Source organism: Spinacia oleracea, chromosome 3, assembly GCF_020520425.1.
Source record: "Spinacia oleracea cultivar Varoflay chromosome 3, BTI_SOV_V1, whole genome shotgun sequence".
Lineage (NCBI taxonomy): Eukaryota > Viridiplantae > Streptophyta > Magnoliopsida > Caryophyllales > Amaranthaceae > Spinacia > Spinacia oleracea.
In genome coordinates, this window is record NC_079489.1 from 59,013,806 (window position 1) to 59,038,991 (window position 25,186).

A 25,186-nucleotide genomic window follows, 5' to 3' on the forward strand; every position below is an offset into this window, starting at 1 on the left:
TCTTTTATGATTGTCAACCTTTTTGCAGAGGCCTTATTGTGTGCTGATGGATGGTCTCTCAAAATCTGGGAAGATTCATGAAGCTAAATTAACTTTTGATCAGATGAATGAGAGACGAGTCAGATCTGGTATATTTCAGGGCTGAATCCACCATCATGTTTGGTTTTGAATATCTGTAGTGACTAAGGCTTCAATCTCCAAACTCTTAATATTAACTCATTACCCCTATAAACTTTTTTTAGATGTACATTAAACTTGATAGCCCTTATCTGAACTTATCCGAGCTTATTGGCCCTTACCTCGACTTATGGTCCCTGAAACTAAATCTATCAGGTTAACGATTAAGGCATAAAGTTTGAATTTAATGCTTTGTTGTACGTGAATTTCTAAAGTGTGAATATGCGTAATTTCTCTTATAATGGACTATAATAAGTATTGGTTAACATATCGGTCTGTAATGGATTTGGCATTCTGCTATGATTTTACAACACAGAGGTATTACAAGATAGCATTTTATCGAATGGTAAGCGTGACAACCCTTGGATAACCAAATGGCCTTGATTAACTCCATTTCTATAGACAACACAACTGTCACATGGATACAACATGTAGGTGCTATTTTGCTTGTTACTACTGGAAAATGTTTGCCATAGTCTTTTCTCTCGAGTTTCAGACCATGATTTTCTTTTCAGTCCTTGGCAGAGCAATATGCATAATATTTACTAAGATGTATAATGTTGATAATTTGAGATCATACTTTGTTGAAAACTTCATTCATTTGCTTGTAGATGCTATTTTATACCAGAAATATTGCTTAAAGCATATGTAACTCATCATTGTAATATACTCCCTCCGTTCCTGAGTAGATATCACTTGCCTTATTCGTCTGTTTCTCAATAAATGCATCACTTCCATATATAACAGCCTTCTACAATTTTTGTAATCGTTGTTTCCTCTGTCATGGTCCCAACAATATTTATTTAATGTTTCTCTCTGCATCTCTCATTGGCTCAAACAATTTTTTATTGTTTCTCTCTTATAAATCTCATTTATTGGATTAAAGAATTCATCAACTAGCTCATTTGCACCTTATACTACTAATATCAACAAACTCTCTTAAAACTATGTGCAAATGCAAGTGCTGCATCTATTCAGAAACGGAAGGAGTATCTGACAAAAAACTGTCAAGAGGGAAATATAATTGTTGGTCAGGTTAAAAACCTGCAAGGGCGAATGGGTCTGGGTCAAGTAGAGTGTATGATGTATTATGTGCTAAAATTGTTCTCAAGGTGTACCATCTTTCTGCACTGGAGTTGCTAATATAGAGTACAATTTTGACTTCTGTGATTTGTATTTTATGACCTAGATTACAGTGAACATTTGAATTTACAATATGTCTGTATTTATTCTTGCAGATGGATATTCACACAGTATTATGATTACAGCTTTATGTAGAGCTGGGCTTTTGGACGAAGCTAAGAATTTGGCTATGAAATATGAAGTTTCGTACAATAAATACGACGTGACCATTTTAAATGGTTTGTTGTGTGCTTATTGTAGAACAGGAGATATGGACTGTGTGATGCAGACAATGGAAAAAATGGATAAACTGGGTATAAATCCTAATCAGAATACTTTTCATATTCTACTGAAGTACTTTTGCAAAGAGAAGTTGTATCTGCTTGCATATCGTACCGTTAAAGATATGATAAATAAAGGTCTTCAACCGGAGGAGGTAAATAGTTTTTTTTTCCCATGTTAATAAGTTACATAATGCACGACAGGTTATGAAATGTAGAGTTTTTAAGGGCTATGATTTTCAATGGCTGACATGAGTTCCCGTGTTACTGTAAGAATTTTTTTTTTCTTGAACCCTTTGATGTTACCTAGATGAGTTCCTTGGGCACTTTCTCCCATTTTAACAGAGATTTTTTAGTTTTATTTACTTGTTACAAGTACATTTTTGGGCTTTGGTATTGACACTAATTAGTTCAGAAATTGGAAAAAGCTATTTTAATTTTTCCAAATGATGGTAAGTGCTTGTTTGGTTAACGGAGCTTTTCCTTATTCAACTAAAAGTTTTTGTACACTTTCTAAGATGTAAAATTTCCTTGGAATTACAATTTCTTTTCATGCGTTCATCCAGACTAACTCTTTTTTTTTGAAGGGAAAAAAAGGTATTCCAGACGAACGCTTAGTTTAGGATCATGTGATCACTTTTCTTATCTTATTTGTTGACAAATAAAAACTTATACGGAGTACATATCTTGTGAGTTAAATCAGCACTAGGGGATCGCCTTACCAATTTGGTTTGGATTGTTATAATGCTATGTCTCATTTGTGTCTGTGAAACACAATTTTGTTTTCTTTTGCAAGTTCTTTGTAATGTAAAACCTTCCTCAAGGCCTTTCTCTTGGCATCCGCTTCTGAGAATCATTCTTGTTGTGTTTTGTTTCTTACCCTCTCCCTATCAGTAACAAAAGTAAGTCAGTTTTTTTTTGGCTGGTGAGGAAATGTTTGTTTCTTGTGGAATAGTTACCTTAAATTGCAACAATTGAATTTGTCGGACTCTGCAGGAAGTATTATACTCCTTGGCACTTCAACTTAGTAGTGTTGGTGCGCACTCTGAAGCATTTTCTATCTACGAGATTTTAATATATAGTGAAAAAGCAATATGCAATACCCTCCATGAAAAGATATTGTACATACTAATAGCCGGACAGCTTTTGGAGAATGCATTTGTGGTAGTGAAGGTTTGTTTTGAATTCTTGAATTCTGTGTTTTATACTATTTGTTATCATTCTGAAAAAAGTGACATTCTATTACATTTATTTACAGGACAATGCGAAATTTCTCTCACCAGAAGCTGTTCAAAAGTTTTTAGGAGCATTCATAAGATTCGGGGATGTAAACTTAATAAATGATGCACTGGAAGCTATTCACAGTTCTGGCTACAATATTGATCAGGTAAAGAAATTCCCAGATGGTTAATACGTTATTCAGCTGTAAGAAATGTATACATGCCTGATTTGATGTAATGCAATTTGTACAACTTAGTTTCCCCCTCCCCTGCTAATTATGAGGCAGGGATCTAGTCATTTTTCTTTAATTGCAGGCTGTTTTTTTCTTCTTCTTCTTGATCTATTTTCAGCCTATTTTATTTAGGTTTAGGCAATCTACCAGCTAAACACCAAATCCATTTTTTATACCTGATTTACAAAATACCCTTAGGAGCTGTTTTCATATAAATTATGTTTAACATTCCATTCATATAACTTATGTCTAAATGTTCAGCTGGCCATTAAGTGCATAAATCAGGCTCCTTGTAGAGTTGTGCCAAAGAAAGTACCAAGCATGGAAAAGGTTTATTAAAACTTGCTTCTACATGATTTGTCAACCCTGCCCTTTCTTTCTAATATCTTTCTTGTCTAATTATCTTGTTTATAGTGTACTGTTATCATAAAAATAAAAGGAATAACTTTTATACTTTCATTTCAATTCTATAATATATTTCCACGTTGCTCATTATGAAAATTTATCTTTCATTTTGTTTTTCATTGATCTTTTTATTTGGATAGTTTAAAAGAAAATTTCGTGTCAAAGTTTTTCCGCTTATTAATCCCAACTTTGAGCTTTTATTCACCATGTCATCAACATAATAGGTGTTTGTATCTTTGGAAAGGGGAGTATTTATAAGCGCATGTGTAGATAAATCCAAGACATCTCCACAACACTAGACTAGATCATGTTAGGCAAGATAGGATGAGCAAGCTTGCTAGAGAAGGCCTTCCAGGCCAACTCACAATAATATATCTGTCTACTTTGAGCATTGCCTTGAAGGAAAAATGACTACATAGACATTTGGAAAAGCCAAAAGGGCATCTGCTACTTTGCAATTATTTTTCTCTTGACATCTGGTCCAGCGTACGTCTATACAAGGGCATGGAGCCTTGAAGAACATCAGAAAATTTCTGATTGTTACAGAGGAAAGATGAGGAGAGAGAAAATGTAGTAATTATTATTGTTGCAATTAATTAAATAAAAGAGGAATATACTGTACTTATACAAAGCATTAACAATGAAGTCAACTTAACTGATACCTTGAAGTGCGGATAACCACATACTTGTGTGTTTAGGACAGCTGTACAAACTAGCAAAGTACATTTATCTAAAATCCCCATATTCCCCCCTCATGCTGGACTGTAGAAGAAGTCCAAGCTTGGACATCAGAGTGTAATGCTGAGATACCGGAAGAGCCCTTGTGAGGAGATCGGCATGCTGAGAGGAACTAGGAACATGGACAGTCTGAATAAAACCTGCATCGACTTGCTCTCTTACATAGTGATACTTGGACTAAAATCTCCATGAATTGGTGAGGCAATTTTATGACAATGAAGTATGAATGGGTCAGCCTAATGAAACATGTCTAGGAAAGCAACTAGTTGCTCCAGAAGAATATAAGCGGGGAAGGATGTAACAAGCTCCTGAGAACTGAACAACAATGGAGTTTGGATAAAATACTTAAGAGAAATCCAGAGTTTCAGAGAGACAAAGAGAGTAGAACTAGAGGAAGAGAGATAGAGAGAGAAAGACAAGTATGTAGGTTTCTTTATGGTGATGAATGACGTGATTACAATCCCAAAACACTATTTAAAGACTTAGTTTCTTAGCTAAGTGTAACTAAATATTACTACCCTTCCCCCTTAGGAAATCTTGACCTCAAATTGAACTACAAAAGGAAACAGCAACGGAAAAAAATCACCAAATTTTCACTGCATTAGTCTAATTGAAAATCTGGAAACCTTTCTTCAAACTAAACAGCAGGTTCCCAAGTTGCTTCAGAATCAGGAAAGCTCTCCCATTGTACCAAATACTGAACTTGAGCTGAGTTGTGATGTTTCCTTACTCTTTTATCTAGGCTAGCAGCTGGTATTATTAATTTATTACAACATCATCAGCTTTCAGTTAATGAGCCATAACAGGTAATTCCCCTTTAAAAGCTTTCAGTTGTGAATTTGTGATACATAGAACACTGGATTTGACCCAAAATGTTCTACGATGCTTGCTGGAATCTGATCAATACAGGAAGGCATTATTGCATTAAATGAACTTCAGAGGAACAGTTCATTATCCCCATATTCTCATCACTGCCCTCAGTCACTAATAATTGTAGAAAATACAACTGTATAGAGTTTTCCATGACCTTCTGAGATCCCAGAGTGATTCTCACCCCTTTAGGGAAAAATACCCTTCAATACCAAATGTTTACCATTTAGATCAAATTCCATAATCAACCTCTTAAAATCCCACTTTACAGTCCCTAAATCACTTAACCACTGCACTCCCAAAACCATATTACAAAAACCAAGTGGAATAAGTAACATATCAGACTTTAACTCAATGCCTACTGACAACCTCCAAGTGAAGTTGTCTTTACAAGCCAAATGGTTGCTACCAGAAAGTGCTTGAGTAGCTATAGGTTCTTAGTCTTACTTCAAAACTAAGGTTCTAGCCAAAGATATGTCCAAAAAGTTGTTAGTACTTCCCGAATCAATCAGAAGATGTAGGGGTTTCTTTTCACAAAAACATTTCCTCTCATTGTCTGAAAATTATGACACCCATTGAGTGCACTATATCATTTACCTCAAAATAGTGCCCCTGGTCTTTTTGTTCCCTAATTTTACAACCATTTTCATCCATCTCATCCTCTTCACTATCCCCAGGAATTTCTACAGTAAATAACTGTGTTTGTTTCAGTTGACATCTGTGATTCCTCCCATATGGTTGATCACAAAAATAACACAAGCCCTTCAATTGTTTTTCATGTCTCTCTGCAGCAGTTAGGGTATTTGGTTGAAGAGGTTTAGAAGAAGTAGGTTAGATTATGTTTAGTTTGAATGGTAAGAAGAAGTGCTGGTAAAGGTTTAGAATTTGTTCTGAATTAGCATAGGAAGGTCTAGTTTTATGTATGGTGTGGTGATATGATTTTGAGGCCTTTAGACTCTCCTCACCTAATCTAGCATACTCAATTGCTGAAAGCCTTGACAAATGGTAAGGCCACCAATAAAATTATGAAGAAGATAATTATCAGGAAAACTGTGGTTTGTTGCATCATTGTTGATTTCAGATTCTCATCAACATAATCCTCAGTTGTACCTATCTGATGTAATGTATTAAACTTCTCTACAACATTACTGCCATGTTCATCCTTAAACCAATACTCAAGTCAATGATGAAATTAGGCCACTCCATATGCATTCTAACAACAAGATAGCTACTAATCGGTTGTCTGCCTTACCATTCATGTTCAAAGAGCCAAGTCTACCTTCTGTTCATCAAAAATCTTACATAGGCTACAATATTTTTTTACATTTTTTAATCCAAAGCCTAGTTTTGGTCTCATCAAACTTAGGTAATTCAAACGTTGGAACATACCCATGAACCCTTGTGGAATTGGATTCCGTATGTCTTGGGCTTGGAGATCTTTCCTTCGTTGAGTCGTTGACCTGACATCCTCAGCTTTCCTCGACCTTTCGTTCACTCTTGGAAAGATCACATCATTCTCATCACGGATTTATAATGTTAGATTTTATAGCTCTTGAATTCTTTAGTTGAGTGAGATTACCGTAAAATGGTGGTTATTTAGTGGTAACTTCTCTTGTGAGAGGAGTGGTTAGAAATTGGGCTTTCTTCTTCTGGGTTTCTAGGCTTCCATGTTTATTCCGTTAGGGCTTCAACCTTTTTATTATGGGCTACTAAAAGACCTTACAAGTACTTTTAAGAGCAAAGATTAAAATGTGTAACAAATGCCCCTCTGGTTTGATTGATTATCCAAAATTATTAAATTGAATAAATTAATAACTACGACATAAATGACTTATGAAACTGCCACAAACGTAGATTTGTTGAATGTGTTTCAACTTGGCTTTCATGACCTAGTAGGCATCATGTCTAACCTTCCCTCCATGAGTTCTCCAAAGATAGCTTTGTCAGTGTGTGGTCCGAATTCACCAATTTCCTCATCATTGTCATCAATCAGCTTCATTGTATTTCCTTTCTTGCCAATGACAGTGATGCCTTCCATATCCCACAAGCACAGTCATAGGATTTCCACACATGGTAGATCACATTACCGTGGTTGTGGTTGTTCTGAGGAGACTCAACATGGGTCGAGGTGGGAGATATTGCTCAACAATTTCCTTGCCTCAAGCTTTGCAGATTCTTGTGCGCCTTTTATTCATCACCTTAGTCAGTTTTGGGAATCCATGAGGGAGGGGCAGGGCTGAAGCTCTCATTCACATGTTCATCCCACTCCTTTTTGTCATCCTCATAAGTATTCATTTGCATGTAATGATGCAAGCATTCTTTAGAATACTTTTTTTTGGTAAATTTTAACTTTCATTAACCAAATTGAGAACAAAACTAAAACGCCAATACAACCCAAACACTCCATGAGTTTAACATGTTGAGCCAGTGTTACCTAATTCCCTAATTACCCCACGAACCGCGAACCAAAAAAGCGAATTATAACATGAAAATGGTGCAATTTTGGTCTAATTTTGAAAATTAGGTAACGAATTGCGAACCCGTACCCAATTTCTTACTAGCGAATCAGGTAACAGTGTGTTGAGCCTAACATCCCCTCTAGGAGGGCACCCTAGGACAACAACCCAATCAAGGCAAGCTATACTCCACATTTTGGAGTTTCTTAAACAAAGAGAATCTCATATAAACAATATACAAAATATTCCTATAAATGCTACTAATGTCTTGAATAGAATTCTGAAATTTTCTGTTCCTTTCCATCCAGAGGACATAAACCGTAGTAACCAACGTCAGTCTATAAAGGTGATGCTTCCTGGAATTTCTCTTAACATGCATGCTAGCAAAAAGAACCTCGGTGTGCCAATCCTTTGCTTTTCTATGAAAACCCAACCAGTGTAAGAGAAGCTCCCAAACTGTAGCAGAAAACTTTAGAATACTTGTTAGGACTGCATGGGGTTTTAACAGATTCAGCTCATGGATTATCGATGGTAGACTCTTTTATGTAGGTGTATGCCATTTTTTTTATTTTGAATTTTTCTTATGGGATAATTTTAACAGACCGGACCATCCAAATTCGACCCGCCTCTTGTTCAGACCGTCCAAATCCGACCCGCCTCTTGTTCAGAGTCTGACTTTTTTTGTCGGATTTGGACTCGGAATTTTTTATGTCGGATTCGGATCGGGCCGGACTCGGGTCTGACTCGGATTGAATCGCCATCCCTAGCGGTGAGGGAGTGCAGTGAGGCTTCGAAGAAGAGGAGTTTGGGGTGGTCGCTTGTATTAGGGGAGGGTGTTTCTGAAGGGGTGATCGCGACAAGTGATTGATTATTGAAGGAGACAGAGAAAGATAAAAGGGGGGTGGGTGTGGGGTGGGTTGTTAGGGAGAGAAAGAAGAGGGGTGAGTGGGTAGGTTTAAAAGGGTAAAAATGTGTATTCACTTATTAAAATCTGTGCGACATAAGTAAATATGGGCGTCGAATGGCGTAACACTTAATATTGAGCGGCTACCTCTTATCTTATAAGGGTTTGGAGACAGTTTATTTTCCTTTCATTGAATGTAGGGAACTTATTTTTAAAGTTTATAAATTCTTCACAGATGATTCATTCGAATCGTCACAACTCACAAGTCTTTGCATTACACCCGTATCTATTCTAATCTATTACATTATATTAAAACAGACACAAAGAGTGACACATGTCACCTCCTGGTGCAAAATTTTCACGCCAAAAACGTTTTTCTAAAAGTATATCAACTTTATTTCTTTTTCATTTACCATCCTTTTTTTATAAACTGCTTATGTATGACAAAAGAATATTGGAAAATAAAATATAAAAATTAGTAGGTACCACGTAATAATAAATAATAATTTGCTTAAAATGATTTTGGTAATATTTTAGTCAAATAGATATATCAAATGGAAAAATTAACGTATTAAGTATATAAAATATGTAATATGTATAGGATGAAAATTGCATATTAAATAATTAAATGAGTATGTTTAAGATTTATTAATTATGCATTTCCTTTATGAGGAGAAATATATCGGTTAAACATTAAAAAAAAAAAATTAAATATCCGTGCGTGCACGGGATCTAACCTAGTATTTAGGGCATGCTTGGATTGGGTGTAATGGATTATGGGGGTAATAAAAGTCAAACCACCATAATAAAAGGACAATAAAGGTGAATCGAGGTGGTTGCAAGGAGGGTGGTGTGGTGGTATTGTGATGAGAAGTTGTGGTAGTGGTGGTGTTGTGAGGAGAAGGGAGGAAGGGGGAAGTAATTACTCCCCAAATGAGGGTAATAATCACCCTAGTGGGATGGTGGGTAACTATTCCCCCATGATAAGGGTATTTGTTCCCCCTTCCCTTTTATTTTCTTCTTGCCAACATTAGCTTGTTCCCTTTGCCACCACTTCATCCCCTCATCATCACCTTCAATTACCTTAGTTTGACTTTTATTACCTCTTTAATACATTACCCTCAATCCAAGCATGCCCTTAATAATAGAAAGTTTGCAAGAAATATGGAGCGCCACGTGTCCCTCTTTGAAAACATCTTCTTATTTTATTTTCTGTAAACAAGATTAATTTGATGATAGAAGTAAAATTAATCTTGTTTAATTTTGTTCTCTTGCATAATAATTTTGGATAAGTACACAATGTTTTTTTTTGTAACCACCATTTTTTTGTAACCTCGTCAACCGAAGAATTCAAGAGCTATAAAGCCGTATCATTTATTAGGAGAAAGACGCACAATCAATCAACATTCAAAATTAGTTTTAGCTTTTTTCTCATAACCTTTAGGGCTAGTGTAATCTATAGGCTTAGTAACCTAAGTTACGATAGTTTAGCATAATTTTCATCTTCATTGTATCGAAGCACTGGAAGGCAGTGCTGGTGTTATTTTCTAACATAAACCCTATAGGTAATTAACCTTATATTATTGTATACCCAGATGAGAGGTAATTAATCCCAAAATTAAGTCATTAGCCACATTTTATTTGCAAGTTAGGGTTTATAATTTGGGAAATTTTGCTTTATTTGGAGCAAATTACCTTTAATTAGGGTTTACTTAGAGCTAAACCGTTATCCGTGGACCCCTTGGACGAAATTTGGTATGGAAAACGTTAAGTGGTAATACTACGGACAAAAAATAAGATAATAGGTAGTTATTTTCAAAATCACAAATTATTATAGTAGGTAGTTCCCCACAAAATTTCCTTTTGTAAAGCATGCCAAATTCCTAAATGTGATAGTCTGTGGGATAATGTGACAACTAAATGTGGAGAAAACAACAATTTGCTTAGGTTAACAGAGGCGTTAATTTGTTGTTGTTGTCTCTAATTACTTTGATTAAAAAAGAAGGAAGCATGGACATCAATCTGTTTAAAATATTGTAGAAAATAATTTGCCTGTGAAGTTCAGAATGGAAAATATGTAAAAATACAGATGAATGGACATGATTTGTGTGTGTTATCATGTCATGTATTCCTGAATTGTTCTCCTGTAAAATTCTTGTACCTCCCCGTTTTGAAAATAGCTAATACCCTTTCCGTTTGTGTTGTTTGTAAAAGAATGGGAGTGGGGATTGGTAAAAGAAGGGGGAACGGAGAGTATAGAGACCCTGTCTTAAGACAATACCTGTATTTGCAGCATGAGTGTCAACAGAAGTAAAGGCCAAATGTTGCAGTGTCTGTATGTTTATTAGATTTGTATACATATTATTATATGCATGATGTTGTTCAGTGGTTATGTGCCAGGATCGATTGATTGGTTTTTCTTTGTTGTTTCTCTCAGGATGCATTTCACCTGATCGTATCACGTTATGTTGCGCAACCAGAAAAGATGGAATTGATTCTCCAATTACTGCAATGGATGCCAAACCATGGCTATGTGGTCAATCCGTCAACAAGAAACCTCATCCTCAAGGACGTAAACTTAGGCAACCACCTATTTGTTGCTGAGATATTAGCAAAACAACATGTCATTGCAAGCACATTAAGACCTTGTTAAAATTAGCCAGTTAATTTTTCTGGGTGCGAGGTTAACAATCTATTAACATGGAGACTGATCCAACCATCTCCCAAATCTCAAGGCCATCGTTATTTTGTTGTAATCCAATCTGTCTACTTTCTGTTAACTTGAGTACACATGATTAATTATAGTCTCTTACGTCAACCAAGCCGGCTAAGAATAGATTTCTGGCAGCTAGAAATAGGACTGGAGAAGGTGGGAAATGAGAGCTAAAATACAGGAGAAGAGTGCGAATAAGAGTTGATATTTAATATGTTAGCATGCACCAGAATTTTCGAAATGCATGCAAATAAATTATGGTCTAACATATGGATGTTTAGACCTGAAAAGCGGGTCGGGTCGGTGCAATTAATTACTTTTGGATTCATTTGGTCGGTCATTTTTCGGTTCGGGTTGATAAATGCTTACAAAAATCTCTGGGTTTGGCTTGACCCACCGGGTTAGGAGATTTTAATACGGCTATTTTTATTTCACAATTATGATGATAAACATAATCATATCTCAATAAAATTCAAAGAACGCGTATAAAATACCAAAGTATCATCATAAGATTTTAGGTTAGGCAAATTCAACCATAAACGGTGTATAAGTCAAACAAAAATCTTATTACACCCAACAATAGTAAAAATAAAATGTTTATTGTGCTAAAAATCTTCATAATTTAATTTATTACTACGGACATAGTGGTTGTAACACCCTAATAATTTCTTGCCTTTATAAAACCATTTTCCAACTTAAAATAAAGGAATTACTAAAGTATTATTGCCATCGTGATAATGGTTAATGCTAGTACCAGAACTACCTAGCGAAAATATAACTAACATTCAAACATTAAATAATACTTCCTTCGTTGTAATCCCCCGTAAATTTATAAATTTTATTAATATATTTTAACGTATATTATTTATATTTAATTAGAATTTAGGAATTTTGAGTAATAAATATATAATTCACGTATACTTATTTATTACATTTTAATATTTTCAACGATTTACGAAATTGAAAATGATTTTAGAATTTTAAGTTAAAACGAATTCGAATTACGAAAACACGATCGATTGAATTTAGAAAACAATCCTAATCATTTTGGATTCAAACAACCTTAATCCTAAGCCAAGCCCAAATTGATAAAGCCCAAAATAAGTAAGCCCATAATTCCCTACCCTTGCTTCAACTTCACGTGAAACCCATCTCAACCCTCTACTCCACTTCACGTAAAACAGCTTCAAACACCTCCTTCTTCTTGCTTCAACATCCACGACGCACAACCCTGCCCTCTCTTGTCTCAGCCGCCGCCGTCGATCAACCGCCACCCGACCACCGTCGTTCCTCCTCCTCCTGTGCACGGTAATTCCTTCCTCCTTCCTCTTCTCTTTCGTTTCTCTTTCTTTCGTTTTTATTCCCCCTTAATCGCGGGTTCTGTTTCGCACAGCCACCACAACCGTCGTCACCACCTAATCACTGGTGCTGCGCCGCCCTTGCCGCGCCACCTTGCTGCACCTCCCGTCGACCGTCGCGTCGCTGCAGTCAAGCCGCGCTTGCTTCTCCTCCTCCTTGTTTACTCCTTGCGCAAGCCAGTCCCAACCACCTGCAATTACCCGCGACCACCAACACCAGTCGCGCCGCCCAGTCACGTCGCCACCAGCCGCGCCTCCCTCGTCGCCGTGCCTGCACCAGCCGCCGGCAGTCCCTCTCCTCCTCCTCCTCTCCTTTTGGTTATTTCTTAAACCCTAAGTTATTTAAATATTTTAATTAAGTTTATTAATTTGAATTTATGCTCTTGAATTTAAATTATGTTCTTGAATCTAAATTATATGTTTTTATGATTTAACTAGAATTTTCAGATTTACATATTATGTTTAAATAATGAATTTAATAACGTTTTAATAATTTAAATTGCGTTTCTTGAATTTAAATTATAAGCTTTATGATTTAATTGTGGATTTCAGAATTTTAGGTTTGCATAATTAAATTATTAATTTTCAGATTAGGTAATTGAAATGAAATAATGATTTTAATTATTAAAGTGTGAATTTTTAAGATTTTTAATGATTTAAATCATAATAGAATGGTTATATATTATTAAAGCTATTATTTTTATGATTTTAAGAACATTGATTATGTTTTGTGGACGTTTGAAATTATTTTATATTGCTGAAAATTTTAAAAGGGATGTGTTAATGAAATTTAGAACGTTTTGGGATCATTAGTTTAATAGTTATTATGCTTGGAGGTTATTTAGTTAAGTTTCGATATTGGGGATGGTTCAAAATATGTTTAGGGTGTACTTAGAGTACTATAGTATTGCTGTAAACTGTTGGATATTGATTGGGGAATTTTATTGGTTGTTTTTAGGCGAAGAATTCCTTGTGGGTGACTTTTGAATTCGTTAAAGTGGCCTATCAGTTTGTTTACACAAGGTACGTACATACCTGTGTGCTTGGAATGTGTGCTAATTGTTGAAACCATGTTGAATTGTTGATGAACTTGGTTATGTTAATGTTGTTGATGAACTTAGTCAGGTTGAAATTGCATGTTTGATACTGTGGGATGAACATATTAAACTTATATTGCATTATGAGAATTGTAACATGTTAGTATGGATGATTGATACAAACATGTTGGTTGGGAACACTAGATTATTCTATATGTTGGTTTGGATCGATGGATTATTGTTCCCTTCTTAGCTTTTCACTACTTTATGAGGGCGGTGGACCTTGTTTAGTAAGTTGAAACTTTATACCCATATACAGGGTTGATCATGGTTAAAGGAAAGGTTGGGTAAATTGGAATGAGTCTTGATTGATGCCTTTATGATCACTTACTTAATTTCAAGATAAAAACAGTTGTGAACAAATGTGGATTGTATGCCTTATGTGGTTGTTGAGTCATAACAGAGTCTAAATTTGTAAATCATGTAAAGTGAAACTGAGTAGCAATAGCTTTAGACTGTGCACGTCTAAAGTGACGGACAAACAGGAGTTGGGGTTCATGGTGGTAGCCCATGGCCTTTTCTGGGACCGGATTGATCACCGTGTTCTATTTTTATTAAAACGTTCCTCGATATCGCAGGTCACTGAGGTTACGGAGTCGCGCCCGTACCTCGTCTTCCTTAGTGAAGACTTCTGGACGGTCAACTCGGTCCATTGTCTATTTCAACTAAAATAATATTATTGCTAAAAGTCTAGCCTAGTCTAGTCTGGTCAAGTATGGTCGTCAAACTATCATGTTTTGTCTGCCCTTGTTTGTGTTCATTAGTATCATGTTAGGGTTGTTCGTTTAATAGAATCATGTTAGGATTATTATTGATTTAGTATGTAGTACTCAGCTTTGCTGATTACGTGCTTTTGCTTGTGCATGTTGATCATGGCTATGCCTTATTGATCCTGTGATGACCCAATCTTTGGTGAGCAGTCTCTAAGGATCAATAAGCATTGTCCATCTGCAGGTTTGAAGATGTTGCATCATTGGGATCGGGAATAGAGAGCTTGTATTTAGTTTTGATTTGCTAAGTTGACTTGGGTTTGTTTAAATGGACTTTAAACTTGTCATACTATTTATATTTCCTTATTTTCGTTGGTTGATTTTTGAGACTAAACCTGTAATCGATTATTTATAAACCTAAAGTTAGTTTTATGTTTTCCGCTGCAAAATTCTGAATAAGCCGTTACGTTTTCACACGGGCGATAATGCCTTGATAATTCTCTATGTTTTATATGAAAAGGTTATTTTAGAAAAGAGAGAATTGTCGGGGTGTTACAAAGTGGTATCTAGAAGCTAAGGTTTTACTTTAATAAATTTTTAGGCGCCTAACTATCTAGTTATTTAAAATAAAATTCTTAAAAATCGAGCTTCTACGTATTATAGTGTTCAAAAATTGGTACTTTTTTTTGGGGGGCCGATTTCCTTTTATCTTGTTTGAAAGAACATAATATTTTTTAGGAAAATTTGGTAATATTAATCCAACCTTTGACCGATTTTCTTTTATTAAGCCCACCTACGACATATTTTTTAATAATCCCACCTTTATTACCCAACATCTTTTATTAGGCCCAACAGGTCATAAAACTGTTGTAAGCGACATTATTTCTCTACATGGCAGTACTCTCTCTCGATATATTCAGTCATCATCATCAATTCATCACCATCTCGTTGACTTTTTCACCGATTACCGGCCACTTAAGCCCAATAAAAGTCGTCGGGTAGTAAAGGTGGGATTATTAAAAAATATGTCGTAGGTGGGATTAATAAAAGAAAATCGGCCAAAGGTTGGATTAATATTACCAAATTTTCCTATTTTTTATTTAAGTTCGAAATCAAATTATTTATTCAAGTTAAAGCGATACTTTCGAAATTTTTATTTTTCTTATTATTTATTATTCAAAAAAATGAGTACATTTTTTTAAAAAAAAAAGAAGTTCAAAAAAAAAAAAAAAAAAAAAAAAATTTAGTTGTTTCAAGATTTAGAATTCGTTATTTAGGAAATATAAACTTTTTCGAATTAATAACTTTATTTTCGAATTTATTCGCTACGCATTTCCTTAATTTATTTCACTTTATTTATTTTATATTTTTATTTATGTTATTATTCTATGTTATAATTTTCTTATATTATCGTCATTTTACTTTGTTAATTAAATTATTTCAATGCTTTAGTTTATGAGAGATGGGTAGTATAAGAAGGGCATATAAGATAGAATTATATATGCATTAGTAGCTAGTCAATGATAAGAAGTTGATTGTTATGAGCGTGCGTGTACTAAATGTTTAAGTGTTGCATTTAAATCTGCATTAGAGAGATGGTTTGATTCCATCGAACTTATTGCTTTATTGAACTTTGATTATGGTTTGGTTGGGAAATCGTTAGTGAGGCCTTAAGTTGTTTCTTTAAGGAATAAAATATCCCTTTATGAAGAAAGCCGTGTTTGGATGTGAGTATTTTGCTAGATACAAGACCAACCCATCTTAATAAGAGAGACCATCATAGCATCCACTACTGTTCATTGCTAACCTAACCAAAATGCCATACCTAGAACTCAAATATAGGTTTAAAGACATGCATTCTGATGATGGAACACCAAAGTTGATTAAGTATGGGACTAGGGATGGTAGGTAGAGATATGACTTAGAGATCCTGACCACCATTATTGAGGTCGTAGAAAATGGGTTCAAGGAGGGTAGAAACTCATGGAGTCATGCTTGGGATGCAGTTATAGATGAACCTATTAGAGTTGTAAATATCTAGAGGGAAATGATGTAACCGTGGAGAATGAGAATGTAGTGGTTGAGGCAAATAACCCTAACCCAGTGGCCCATGAGCCTACCATTGAGATTCCTAGTGAGTCGGATGTGGAACCTAAAGGTGATGGTGAGGTGGCAAGTGAGTCTCATCAAGATGAAGACATGAAAGAAGACTCATACTCGGAAGAAGAATTCGACGAATATTGAAGATCTAGATCTTACCCCACAAGTTTCCAAGGAAAGAATAGGTAGGCAAGATGCCTTAAACATTTGAAGTTGTAATAGTTAGTTAGTTCTTTTATGTTTTAAAGAATAAGTGGCATATCAGCAACGGTTTAAAGTTAAAGCAATAAGAGTTTGAGTTATTCTTTATTCTCTTCAAGGATATAATAAGCCTTTATAGAGTCAGCAATAGAAGTTAAAGTATTCATTTCCAGTTTGAGAGTTTCGTTATTCGCCAACAATAGTTTATGTTTGTGTCGTGAACCTTTATGTTAATTTGAGGACAAGTGCGTTATTATGGTTTAGAAATTGTTATTAACATTCTTTTGAGGAATATAGTTAGATTATTGATAATCCAAATGATCAAAAGTTTATTTTGGGCACGCGAATGGGAATATTATTACTTATTTGTTGTGATTGAACTTCCATTCATTGGTTTTCAAATTGTATGTCCTTGATAGGGATATTTTCTTAAATGAGTGACGATGATTGCTCTATTATTGGTGTACATTCTTGAATAAGTGTTTGTTGATGCGATCTCTATGATCAAATCTAAATTTCTTTCGTAGAGGGGACATATGAATTATGTATCGTAGAGTGATTAATTTTAGGTCGCACACTAGAATGTCAAGCAATAATGAGTTAGTTGCTGCTATTCGCCTTTTGGCGGGAAGACTGGCTGAAGAGAGAACTGAGCGTCCTGATTCTACTGGGGACATGTTTGAGAGACTAACCAAAGTTAAGCCACCATACTTTAAGAAGCAAGCTGATCCTACCTTTCTAGAGAACTGGGTTAGAGAGTTTGAGAAACTGTTTGGGGATGTGCACTGTCTTGAGAACAGGAGAGTGGGTCAAGTTGTACTGTACTTGGAAGATGAGGCTGATTTGTGGTGGAGAGAAAATGGGGTTAGACTTAGCATTGTTGAGAGATGCAATTGGGATTCGTTTGTTACTGCCTTAAGGAAACTCCTTTTATGAGAAAGCAAAAGGCACAAGAATTCATAAACCTTAGGATGGAATTGACTAAGTTTGTACAAGGCTAAGATAGACGTACTGTGAAATTCAGAAAGTAAATGTAAGGAACCATATTGGAAGATTGACCTCGTATAGATGTTTTGGGTAGTCCAAGAACCTTTGGTTATTTCTGTAATGCGAGTGGAAAATTGATGAATAGGGAGCGTGAACTATTTTTCTGTATAAGTTAGAGGTGAATAAAGAACTTGGAGTCAAAATCGAAGATGTTGCCATTGTGAGTGGATTCATTGATGTGTTTCCGAGTGAAATTGCAAGTATGTTACCTGTTGGAGCCTTTGAGTCCACTATAAACTTAGTTCCTGGAACGACACCTATAACTAAAGCACCATATAGAATGACACCTCTCGAAATGAGCAAATTAAGACACAATTGCAAGAGTTGTTTCGTTAAGGGGTATATTAGGCCTAGTGCATCACCGTGGGGAGCTCCTGTGTGTTTGTTAAGGAAAAGATAAGAGTATGGAATTATGCATCGATTTTAGGGAGCTAAACACCATCAAGAACAAGTATCCTTTGCCTAGGATAGATGACATATTGGGTCAATCGAATTGGGCGAGTGTGTTCTTGAAGACTGATTGTGTTTGAAGTATCACCAATTGAGGATAGCTGATAAGGGCCTATAAGACCTCATTAGGACTCGTTATTGTCATTATGGGTTTAGAGTAATGTCTTTTGGGTTAACCAATTCACCTGCCATAATTATGGATTTGATGGATAAGATTTTCCACGAATTTCGAATTAAGTTCGTTATTATGTTATTGATGATATCCCGATTTGTTCAAGGAATGAAAAAGAGCATGACAAACACTTGAGAATTACTTGGAGACGCTTAGAAAGAATCTAGTTTTATTAAATGAAGTATACAAATCTTGAAGTTATATGTGTATAAGTGACACCGACGGAAAAGTGAAGGACTAAATTGATTGAGAACCATGTTACGTAAGGAAATAAATTTAAGAGAAGATTCCAGTGGTCCAGGATCGTTAGAAATCATTTGTTGTCTGGAAAAGATGAAAAGAAATACATGAATTGGTGCAAGAGCTAAGAGTTAAGCCCAAAAGTTATACACCCATGAAAAGCGTAATGAGGTTCGGTAAAAAGGAAAAGTTGAACAAAAAGAGTCTCTGTAGATCCTGCTAAGATTCAAGATGTGGGTGAGTGACCTACTCCAAAGAACGTGTCCGATATTTGAAGTTCTCTAAGCCTAGACGACTATTATAGGAAGTTGTGAAAGACTTTTCGAAGTAAGCAAAACCAATGACCAACTTGATGAAAAAGGAATCGAATTTCAAGTGAAGTGAGAAATGTGAGGAAGCTTTCTAGATTTAGCTGTTGCCGCATCAATTGAAACCTTATAAGGCTAATTACCAAACCCATGACTTAGAGTTAACTGTTATGGTGTTATCTACGAATATTTGGAGACATTACCTTTATAGGGCAACTTGTAAGATCCTTACCGAGAACAAAAGTCCGAAATTTTGGCAATAAGATCCAGTTGAATCTTGGGGACAACATTGAAAATGAGTATTTCTTTCCACCCTGCAAACGATAGACAGACTAAGATTACTAACGGAATATATGTTGAGAACGTGTGTTATGGATTTTAAGGGTAATTGGGAAGGCCACCTAGGTTCGATTGAATTTTCGTGCATCAATAGTCACCATGCAAGCATTACGATGACACATGTTGAGGCATTGTATGGAAAGAATTGTAGAAGTCTTACTTGTTGGAATGAGTTTAGTGAGAATATTGTATTGAGGACATAATTCGTTGAGGAAAAATATCCAAAGTTATTCCCTGAGATGAGTTACGAGGGCGTAACTCGTTTTCTTTAAGAGGGGTAGAATGCGATATAAATTCGCGCTTTTTACCTATTTTTATGGTATTTTTATGCATTTTTATGCTTATTTTAGCAAATTATACATGTTGATGCAAGTAAATAGATTCTCCGCATAAGAAAAATGTGTTCATGAGTAACACAAGCAGCTTTGAGTTGGCAAAAGAGTGCACATAGGTGGCACAAGTACTTCTTTAGTAAGAATAAGTTAAAAGCTTTCGGGAAAAATGTGGTAAATTTCGTGTCAAGTTTCGGGACGAAACTTCTTTTAAGAGGGGTAGATTGTAATCCCCCGTAAATTTATAAATTTTATTAATATATTTTAACGTATATTATTTATATTTAATTAGAATTTAGGAATTTTGAGTAATAAATATATAATTCACGTATACTTATTTATTACATTTTAATATTTTCAACGATTTACGAAATTGAAAATGATTTTAGAATTTTAAGTTAAAACGAATTCGAATTACGAAAACACGATCGATTGAATTTAGAAAACAATCCTAATCATTTTGGATTCAAACAACCTTAATCCTAAGCCAAGCCCAAATTGATAAAGCCCAAAATAAGTAAGCCCAAAATTCCCTACCCTTGCTTCAACTTCACGTGAAACCCATCTCAACCCTCTACTCCACTTCACGTAAAACAGCTTCAAACACCTCCTTCTTCTTGCTTCAACATCCACGACGCACAACCCTGCCCTCTCTTGTCTCAGCCGCCGCCGTCGATCAACCGCCACCCGACCACCGTCGTTCCTCCTCCTCCTGTGCACGGTAATTCCTTCCTCCTTCCTCTTCTCTTTCGTTTCTCTTTCTTTCGCTTTTATTCCCCCTTAATCGCGGGTTCTGTTTCGCACAGCCACCACAACCGTCGTCACCACCTAATCACTGGTGCTGCGCCGCCCTTGTCGCGCCACCTTGCTGCACCTCCCGTCGACCGTCGCGTCGCTGCAGTCAAGCCGCGCTTGCTTCTCCTCCTCCTTGTTTACTCCTTGCGCAAGCCAGTCCCAACCACCTGCAATTACCCGCGACCACCAACACCAGTCGCGCCGCCCAGTCACGTCGCCACCAGCCGCGCCTCCCTCGTCGCCGTGCCTGCACCAGCCGCCGGCAGTCCCTCTCCTCCTCCTCCTCTCCTTTTGGTTATTTCTTAAACCCTAAGTTATTTAAATATTTTAATTAAGTTTATTAATTTGAATTTATGCTCTTGAATTTAAATTATGTTCTTGAATCTAAATTATATGTTTTTATGATTTAACTAGAATTTTCAGATTTACATATTATGTTTAAATAATGAATTTAATAACGTTTTAATAATTTAAATTGCGTTTCTTGAATTTAAATTATAAGCTTTATGATTTAATTGTGGATTTCAGAATTTTAGGTTTGCATAATTAAATTATTAATTTTCAGATTAGGTAATTGAAATGAAATAATGATTTTAATTATTAAAGTGTGAATTTTTAAGATTTTTAATGATTTAAATCATAATAGAATGGTTATATATTATTAAAGCTATTATTTTTATGATTTTAAGAACATTGATTATGTTTTGTGGACGTTTGAAATTATTTTATATTGCTGAAAATTTTAAAAGGGATGTGTTAATGAAATTTAGAACGTTTTGGGATCATTAGTTTAATAGTTATTATGCTTGGAGGTTATTTAGTTAAGTTTCGATATTGGGGATGGTTCAAAATATGTTTAGGGTGTACTTAGAGTACTATAGTATTGCTGTAAACTGTTGGATATTGATTGGGGAATTTTATTGGTTGTTTTTAGGCGAAGAATTCCTTGTGGGTGACTTTTGAATTCGTTAAAGTGGCCTATCAGTTTGTTTACACAAGGTACGTACATACCTGTGTGCTTGGAATGTGTGCTAATTGTTGAAACCATGTTGAATTGTTGATGAACTTGGTTATGTTAATGTTGTTGATGAACTTAGTCAGGTTGAAATTGCATGTTTGATACCGTGGGATGAACATATTAAACTTATATTGCATTATGAGAATTGTAACATGTTAGTATGGATGATTGATACAAACATGTTGGTTGGGAACACTAGATTATTCTATATGTTGGTTTGGATCGATGGATTATTGTTCCCTTCTTAGCTTTTCACTACTTTATGAGGGCGGTGGACCTTGTTTAGTAAGTTGAAACTTTATACCCATATACAGGGTTGATCATGGTTAAAGGAAAGGTTGGGTAAATTGGAATGAGTCTTGATTGATGCCTTTATGATCACTTACTTAATTTCAAGATAAAAACAGTTGTGAACAAATGTGGATTGTATGCCTTATGTGGTTGTTGAGTCATAACAGAGTCTAAATTTGTAAATCATGTAAAGTGAAACTGAGTAGCAATAGCTTTAGACTGTGCACGTCTAAAGTGACGGACAAACAGGAGTTAAGGTTCATGGTGGTAGCCCATGGCCTTTTCTGGGACCGGATTGATCACCGTGTTCTATTTTTATTAAAACGTTCCTCGATATCGCAGGTCACTGAGGTTACGGAGTCGCGCCCGTACCTCGTCTTCCTTAGTGAAGACTTCTGGACGGTCAACTCGGTCCATTGTCTATTTCAACTAAAATAATATTATTGCTAAAAGTCTAGCCTAGTATAGTCTGGTCAAGTATGGTCGTCAAACTATCATGTTTTGTCTGCCCTTGTTTGTGTTCATTAGTATCATGTTAGGGTTGTTCGTTTAATAGAATCATGTTAGGATTATTATTGATTTAGTATGTAGTACTCAGCTTTGCTGATTACGTGCTTTTGCTTGTGCATGTTGATCATGGCTATGCCTTATTGATCCTGTGATGACCCAATCTTTGGTGAGCAGTCTCTAAGGATCAATAAGCATTGTCCATCTGCAGGTTTGAAGATGTTGCATCATTGGGATCGGGAATAGAGAGCTTGTATTTAGTTTTGATTTGCTAAGTTGACTTGGGTTTGTTTAAATGGACTTTAAACTTGTCATACTATTTATATTTCCTTATTTTCGTTGGTTGATTTTTGAGACTAAACCTGTAATCGATTATTTATAAACCTAAAGTTAGTTTTATGTTTTCCGCTGCAAAATTCTGAATAAGCCGTTACGTTTTCACACGGGCGATAATGCCTTGATAATTCTCTATGTTTTATATGAAAAGGTTATTTTAGAAAAGAGAGAATTGTCGGGGTGTTACAAAGTGGTATCTAGAAGCTAAGGTTTTACTTTAATAAATTTTTAGGCGCCTAACTATCTAGTTATTTAAAATAAAATTCTTAAAAATCGAGCTTCTACGTATTATAGTGTTAAAAAATTGGTACTTTTTTTTGGGGGGCCGATTTCCTTTTATCTTGTTTGAAAGAACATAATATTTTTTATTTAAGTTCGAAATCAAATTATTTATTCAAGTTAAAGCGATACTTTCGAAATTTTTATTTTTCTTATTATTTATTATTCAAAAAAATGAGTACATTTTTTTTAAAAAAAAAGAAGTTCAAAAAAAAAAAAAAAAAAAAAAATTTTTTGTTGTTTCAAGATTTAGAATTCGTTATTTAGGAAATATAAACTTTTTCGAATTAATAACTTTATTTTCGAATTTATTCGCTACGCATTTCCTTAATTTATTTCACTTTATTTATTTTATATTTTTATTTATGTTATTATTCTATGTTATAATTTTCTTATATTATCGTCATTTTACTTTGTTAATTAAATTATTTCAATGCGTTAGTTTATGAGAGATGGGTAGTATAAGAAGGGCATATAAGATAGAATTATATGTGCATTAGTAGCTAGTCAATGATAAGAAGTTGATTGTTATGAACGTGCGTGTACTAAATGTTTAAGTGTTGCATTTAAATCTGCATTAGAGAGATGGTTTGATTCCATCGAACTTATTGCTTTATTGAACTTTGATTATGGTTTGGTTGGAAAATCGTTAGTGAGGCCTTAAGTTGTTTCTTTAAGGAATAAAATATCCCTTTATGAAGAAAGCCGTGTTTGGATGTGAGTATTTTGCTAGATACAAGACCAACCCATCTTAATAAGAGAGACCATCATAGCATCCACTACTGTTCATTGCTTACCTAACCAAAATGCCATACCTAGAACTCAAATATAGGTTTAAAGACATGCATTCTGATGATGGAACACCAAAGTTGATTAAGTATGGGACTAGGGATGGTAGGTAGAGATATGACTTAGAGATCCTGACCACCATTATTGAGGTAGTAGAAAATGGGTTCAAGGAGGGTAGAAACTCATGGAGTCATGCTTGGGATGCAGTTATAGATGAACCTATTAGAGTTGTAAATATCTAGAGGGAAATGATGTAACCGTGGAGAATGAGAATGTAGTGGTTGAGGCAAATAACCCTAACCCAGTGGCCCATGAGCCTACCATTGAGATTCCTAGTGAGTCGGATGTGGAACCTAAAGGTGATGGTGAGGTGGCAAGTGAGTCTCATCAAGATGAAGCCATGAAAGAAGACTCATACTCGGAAGAAGAATTCGACGAATATTGAAGATCTAGATCTTACCCCACAAGTTTCCAAGGAAAGAATAGGTAGGCAAGATGCCTTAAACATTTGAAGTTGTAATAGTTAGTTAGTTCTTTTATGTTTTAAAGAATAAGTGGCATATCAGCAACGGTTTAAAGTTAAAGCAATAAGAGTTTGAGTTATTCTTTATTCTCTTCAAGGATATAATAAGCCTTTATAGAGTCAGCAATAGAAGTTAAAGTATTCATTTCCAGTTTGAGAGTTTCGTTATTCGCCAACAATAGTTTATGTTTGTGTCGTGAACCTTTATGTTAATTTGAGGACAAGTGCGTTATTATGGTTTAGAAATTGTTATTAACATTCTTTTGAGGAATAGAGTTAGATTATTGATAATCCAAATGATCAAAAGTTTATTTTGGGCACGCGAATGGGAATATTATTACTTATTTGTTGTGATTGAACTTCCATTCATTGGTTTTCAAATTGTATGTCCTTGATAGGGATATTTTCTTAAATGAGTGACGATGATTGCTCTATTATTGGTGTACATTCTTGAATAAGTGTTTGTTGATGCGATCTCTATGATCAAATCTAAATTTCTTTCGTAGAGGGGACATATGAATTATGTATCGTAGAGTGATTAATTTTAGGTCGCACACTAGAATGTCAAGCAATAATGAGTTAGTTGCTGCTATTCGCCTTTTGGCGGGAAGACTGGCTGAAGAGAGAACTGAGCGTCCTGATTCTACTGGGGACATGTTTGAGAGACTAACCAAAGTTAAGCCACCATACTTTAAGAAGCAAGCTGATCCTACCTTTCTAGAGAACTGGGTTAGAGAGTTTGAGAAACTGTTTGGGGATGTGCACTGTCTTGAGAACAGGAGAGTGGGTCAAGTTGTACTGTACTTGGAAGATGAGGCTGATTTGTGGTGGAGAGAAAATGGGGTTAGACTTAGCATTGTTGAGAGATGCAATTGGGATTCGTTTGTTACTGCCTTAAGGAAACTCCTTTTATGAGAAAGCAAAAGGCACAAGAATTCATAAACCTTAGGATGGAATTGACTAAGTTTGTATAAGGCTAAGATAGACGTACTGTGAAATTCAGAAAGTAAATGTAAGGAACCATATTGGAAGATTGACCTCGTATAGATGTTTTGGGTAGTCCAAGAACCTTTGGTTATTTCTGTAATGCGAGTGGAAAATTGATGAATAGGGAGCGTGAACTATTTTTCTGTATAAGTTAGAGGTGAATAAAGAACTTGGAGTCAAAATCGAAG

General features: G+C 35.3%; 1 protein-coding gene and 2 long non-coding RNA genes across 4 annotated transcripts in view; all 3 read left to right on the top strand.

Moving 5' to 3' along the window:
- LOC110784872 (pentatricopeptide repeat-containing protein At1g10910, chloroplastic) overlaps window positions 1-11,186 on the top strand; it is a 34,732-nt gene extending 23,546 nt beyond the window's left edge. For both annotated transcript variants that reach the window (XM_056840352.1, XM_021989319.2), the window contains exons 6-10: window positions 29-128; window positions 1,416-1,735; window positions 2,577-2,753; window positions 2,839-2,967; window positions 10,844-11,186. In XM_056840352.1, the coding sequence (XP_056696330.1) occupies window positions 29-128; window positions 1,416-1,735; window positions 2,577-2,753; window positions 2,839-2,967; window positions 10,844-11,059 (942 nt within the window). In that variant the 3' untranslated portion in view covers window positions 11,060-11,186. The remainder of the gene's footprint in view (window positions 1-28; window positions 129-1,415; window positions 1,736-2,576; window positions 2,754-2,838; window positions 2,968-10,843) is intronic.
- A 2,272-nt stretch (window positions 11,187-13,458) lies between these two features.
- On the top strand, window positions 13,459-14,723 carry LOC130469047 (uncharacterized). Its single transcript, XR_008929427.1, has 2 exons — window positions 13,459-13,500; window positions 14,495-14,723. It is a non-coding gene; the product is annotated as an uncharacterized lncRNA (long non-coding RNA).
- A 6,502-nt stretch (window positions 14,724-21,225) lies between these two features.
- LOC130469048 (uncharacterized) lies at window positions 21,226-22,490 on the top strand. The gene is made up of 2 exons (XR_008929428.1): window positions 21,226-21,267; window positions 22,262-22,490. It is a non-coding gene; the product is annotated as an uncharacterized lncRNA (long non-coding RNA).
- The last annotated feature ends 2,696 nt before the right edge of the window (window positions 22,491-25,186 follow it).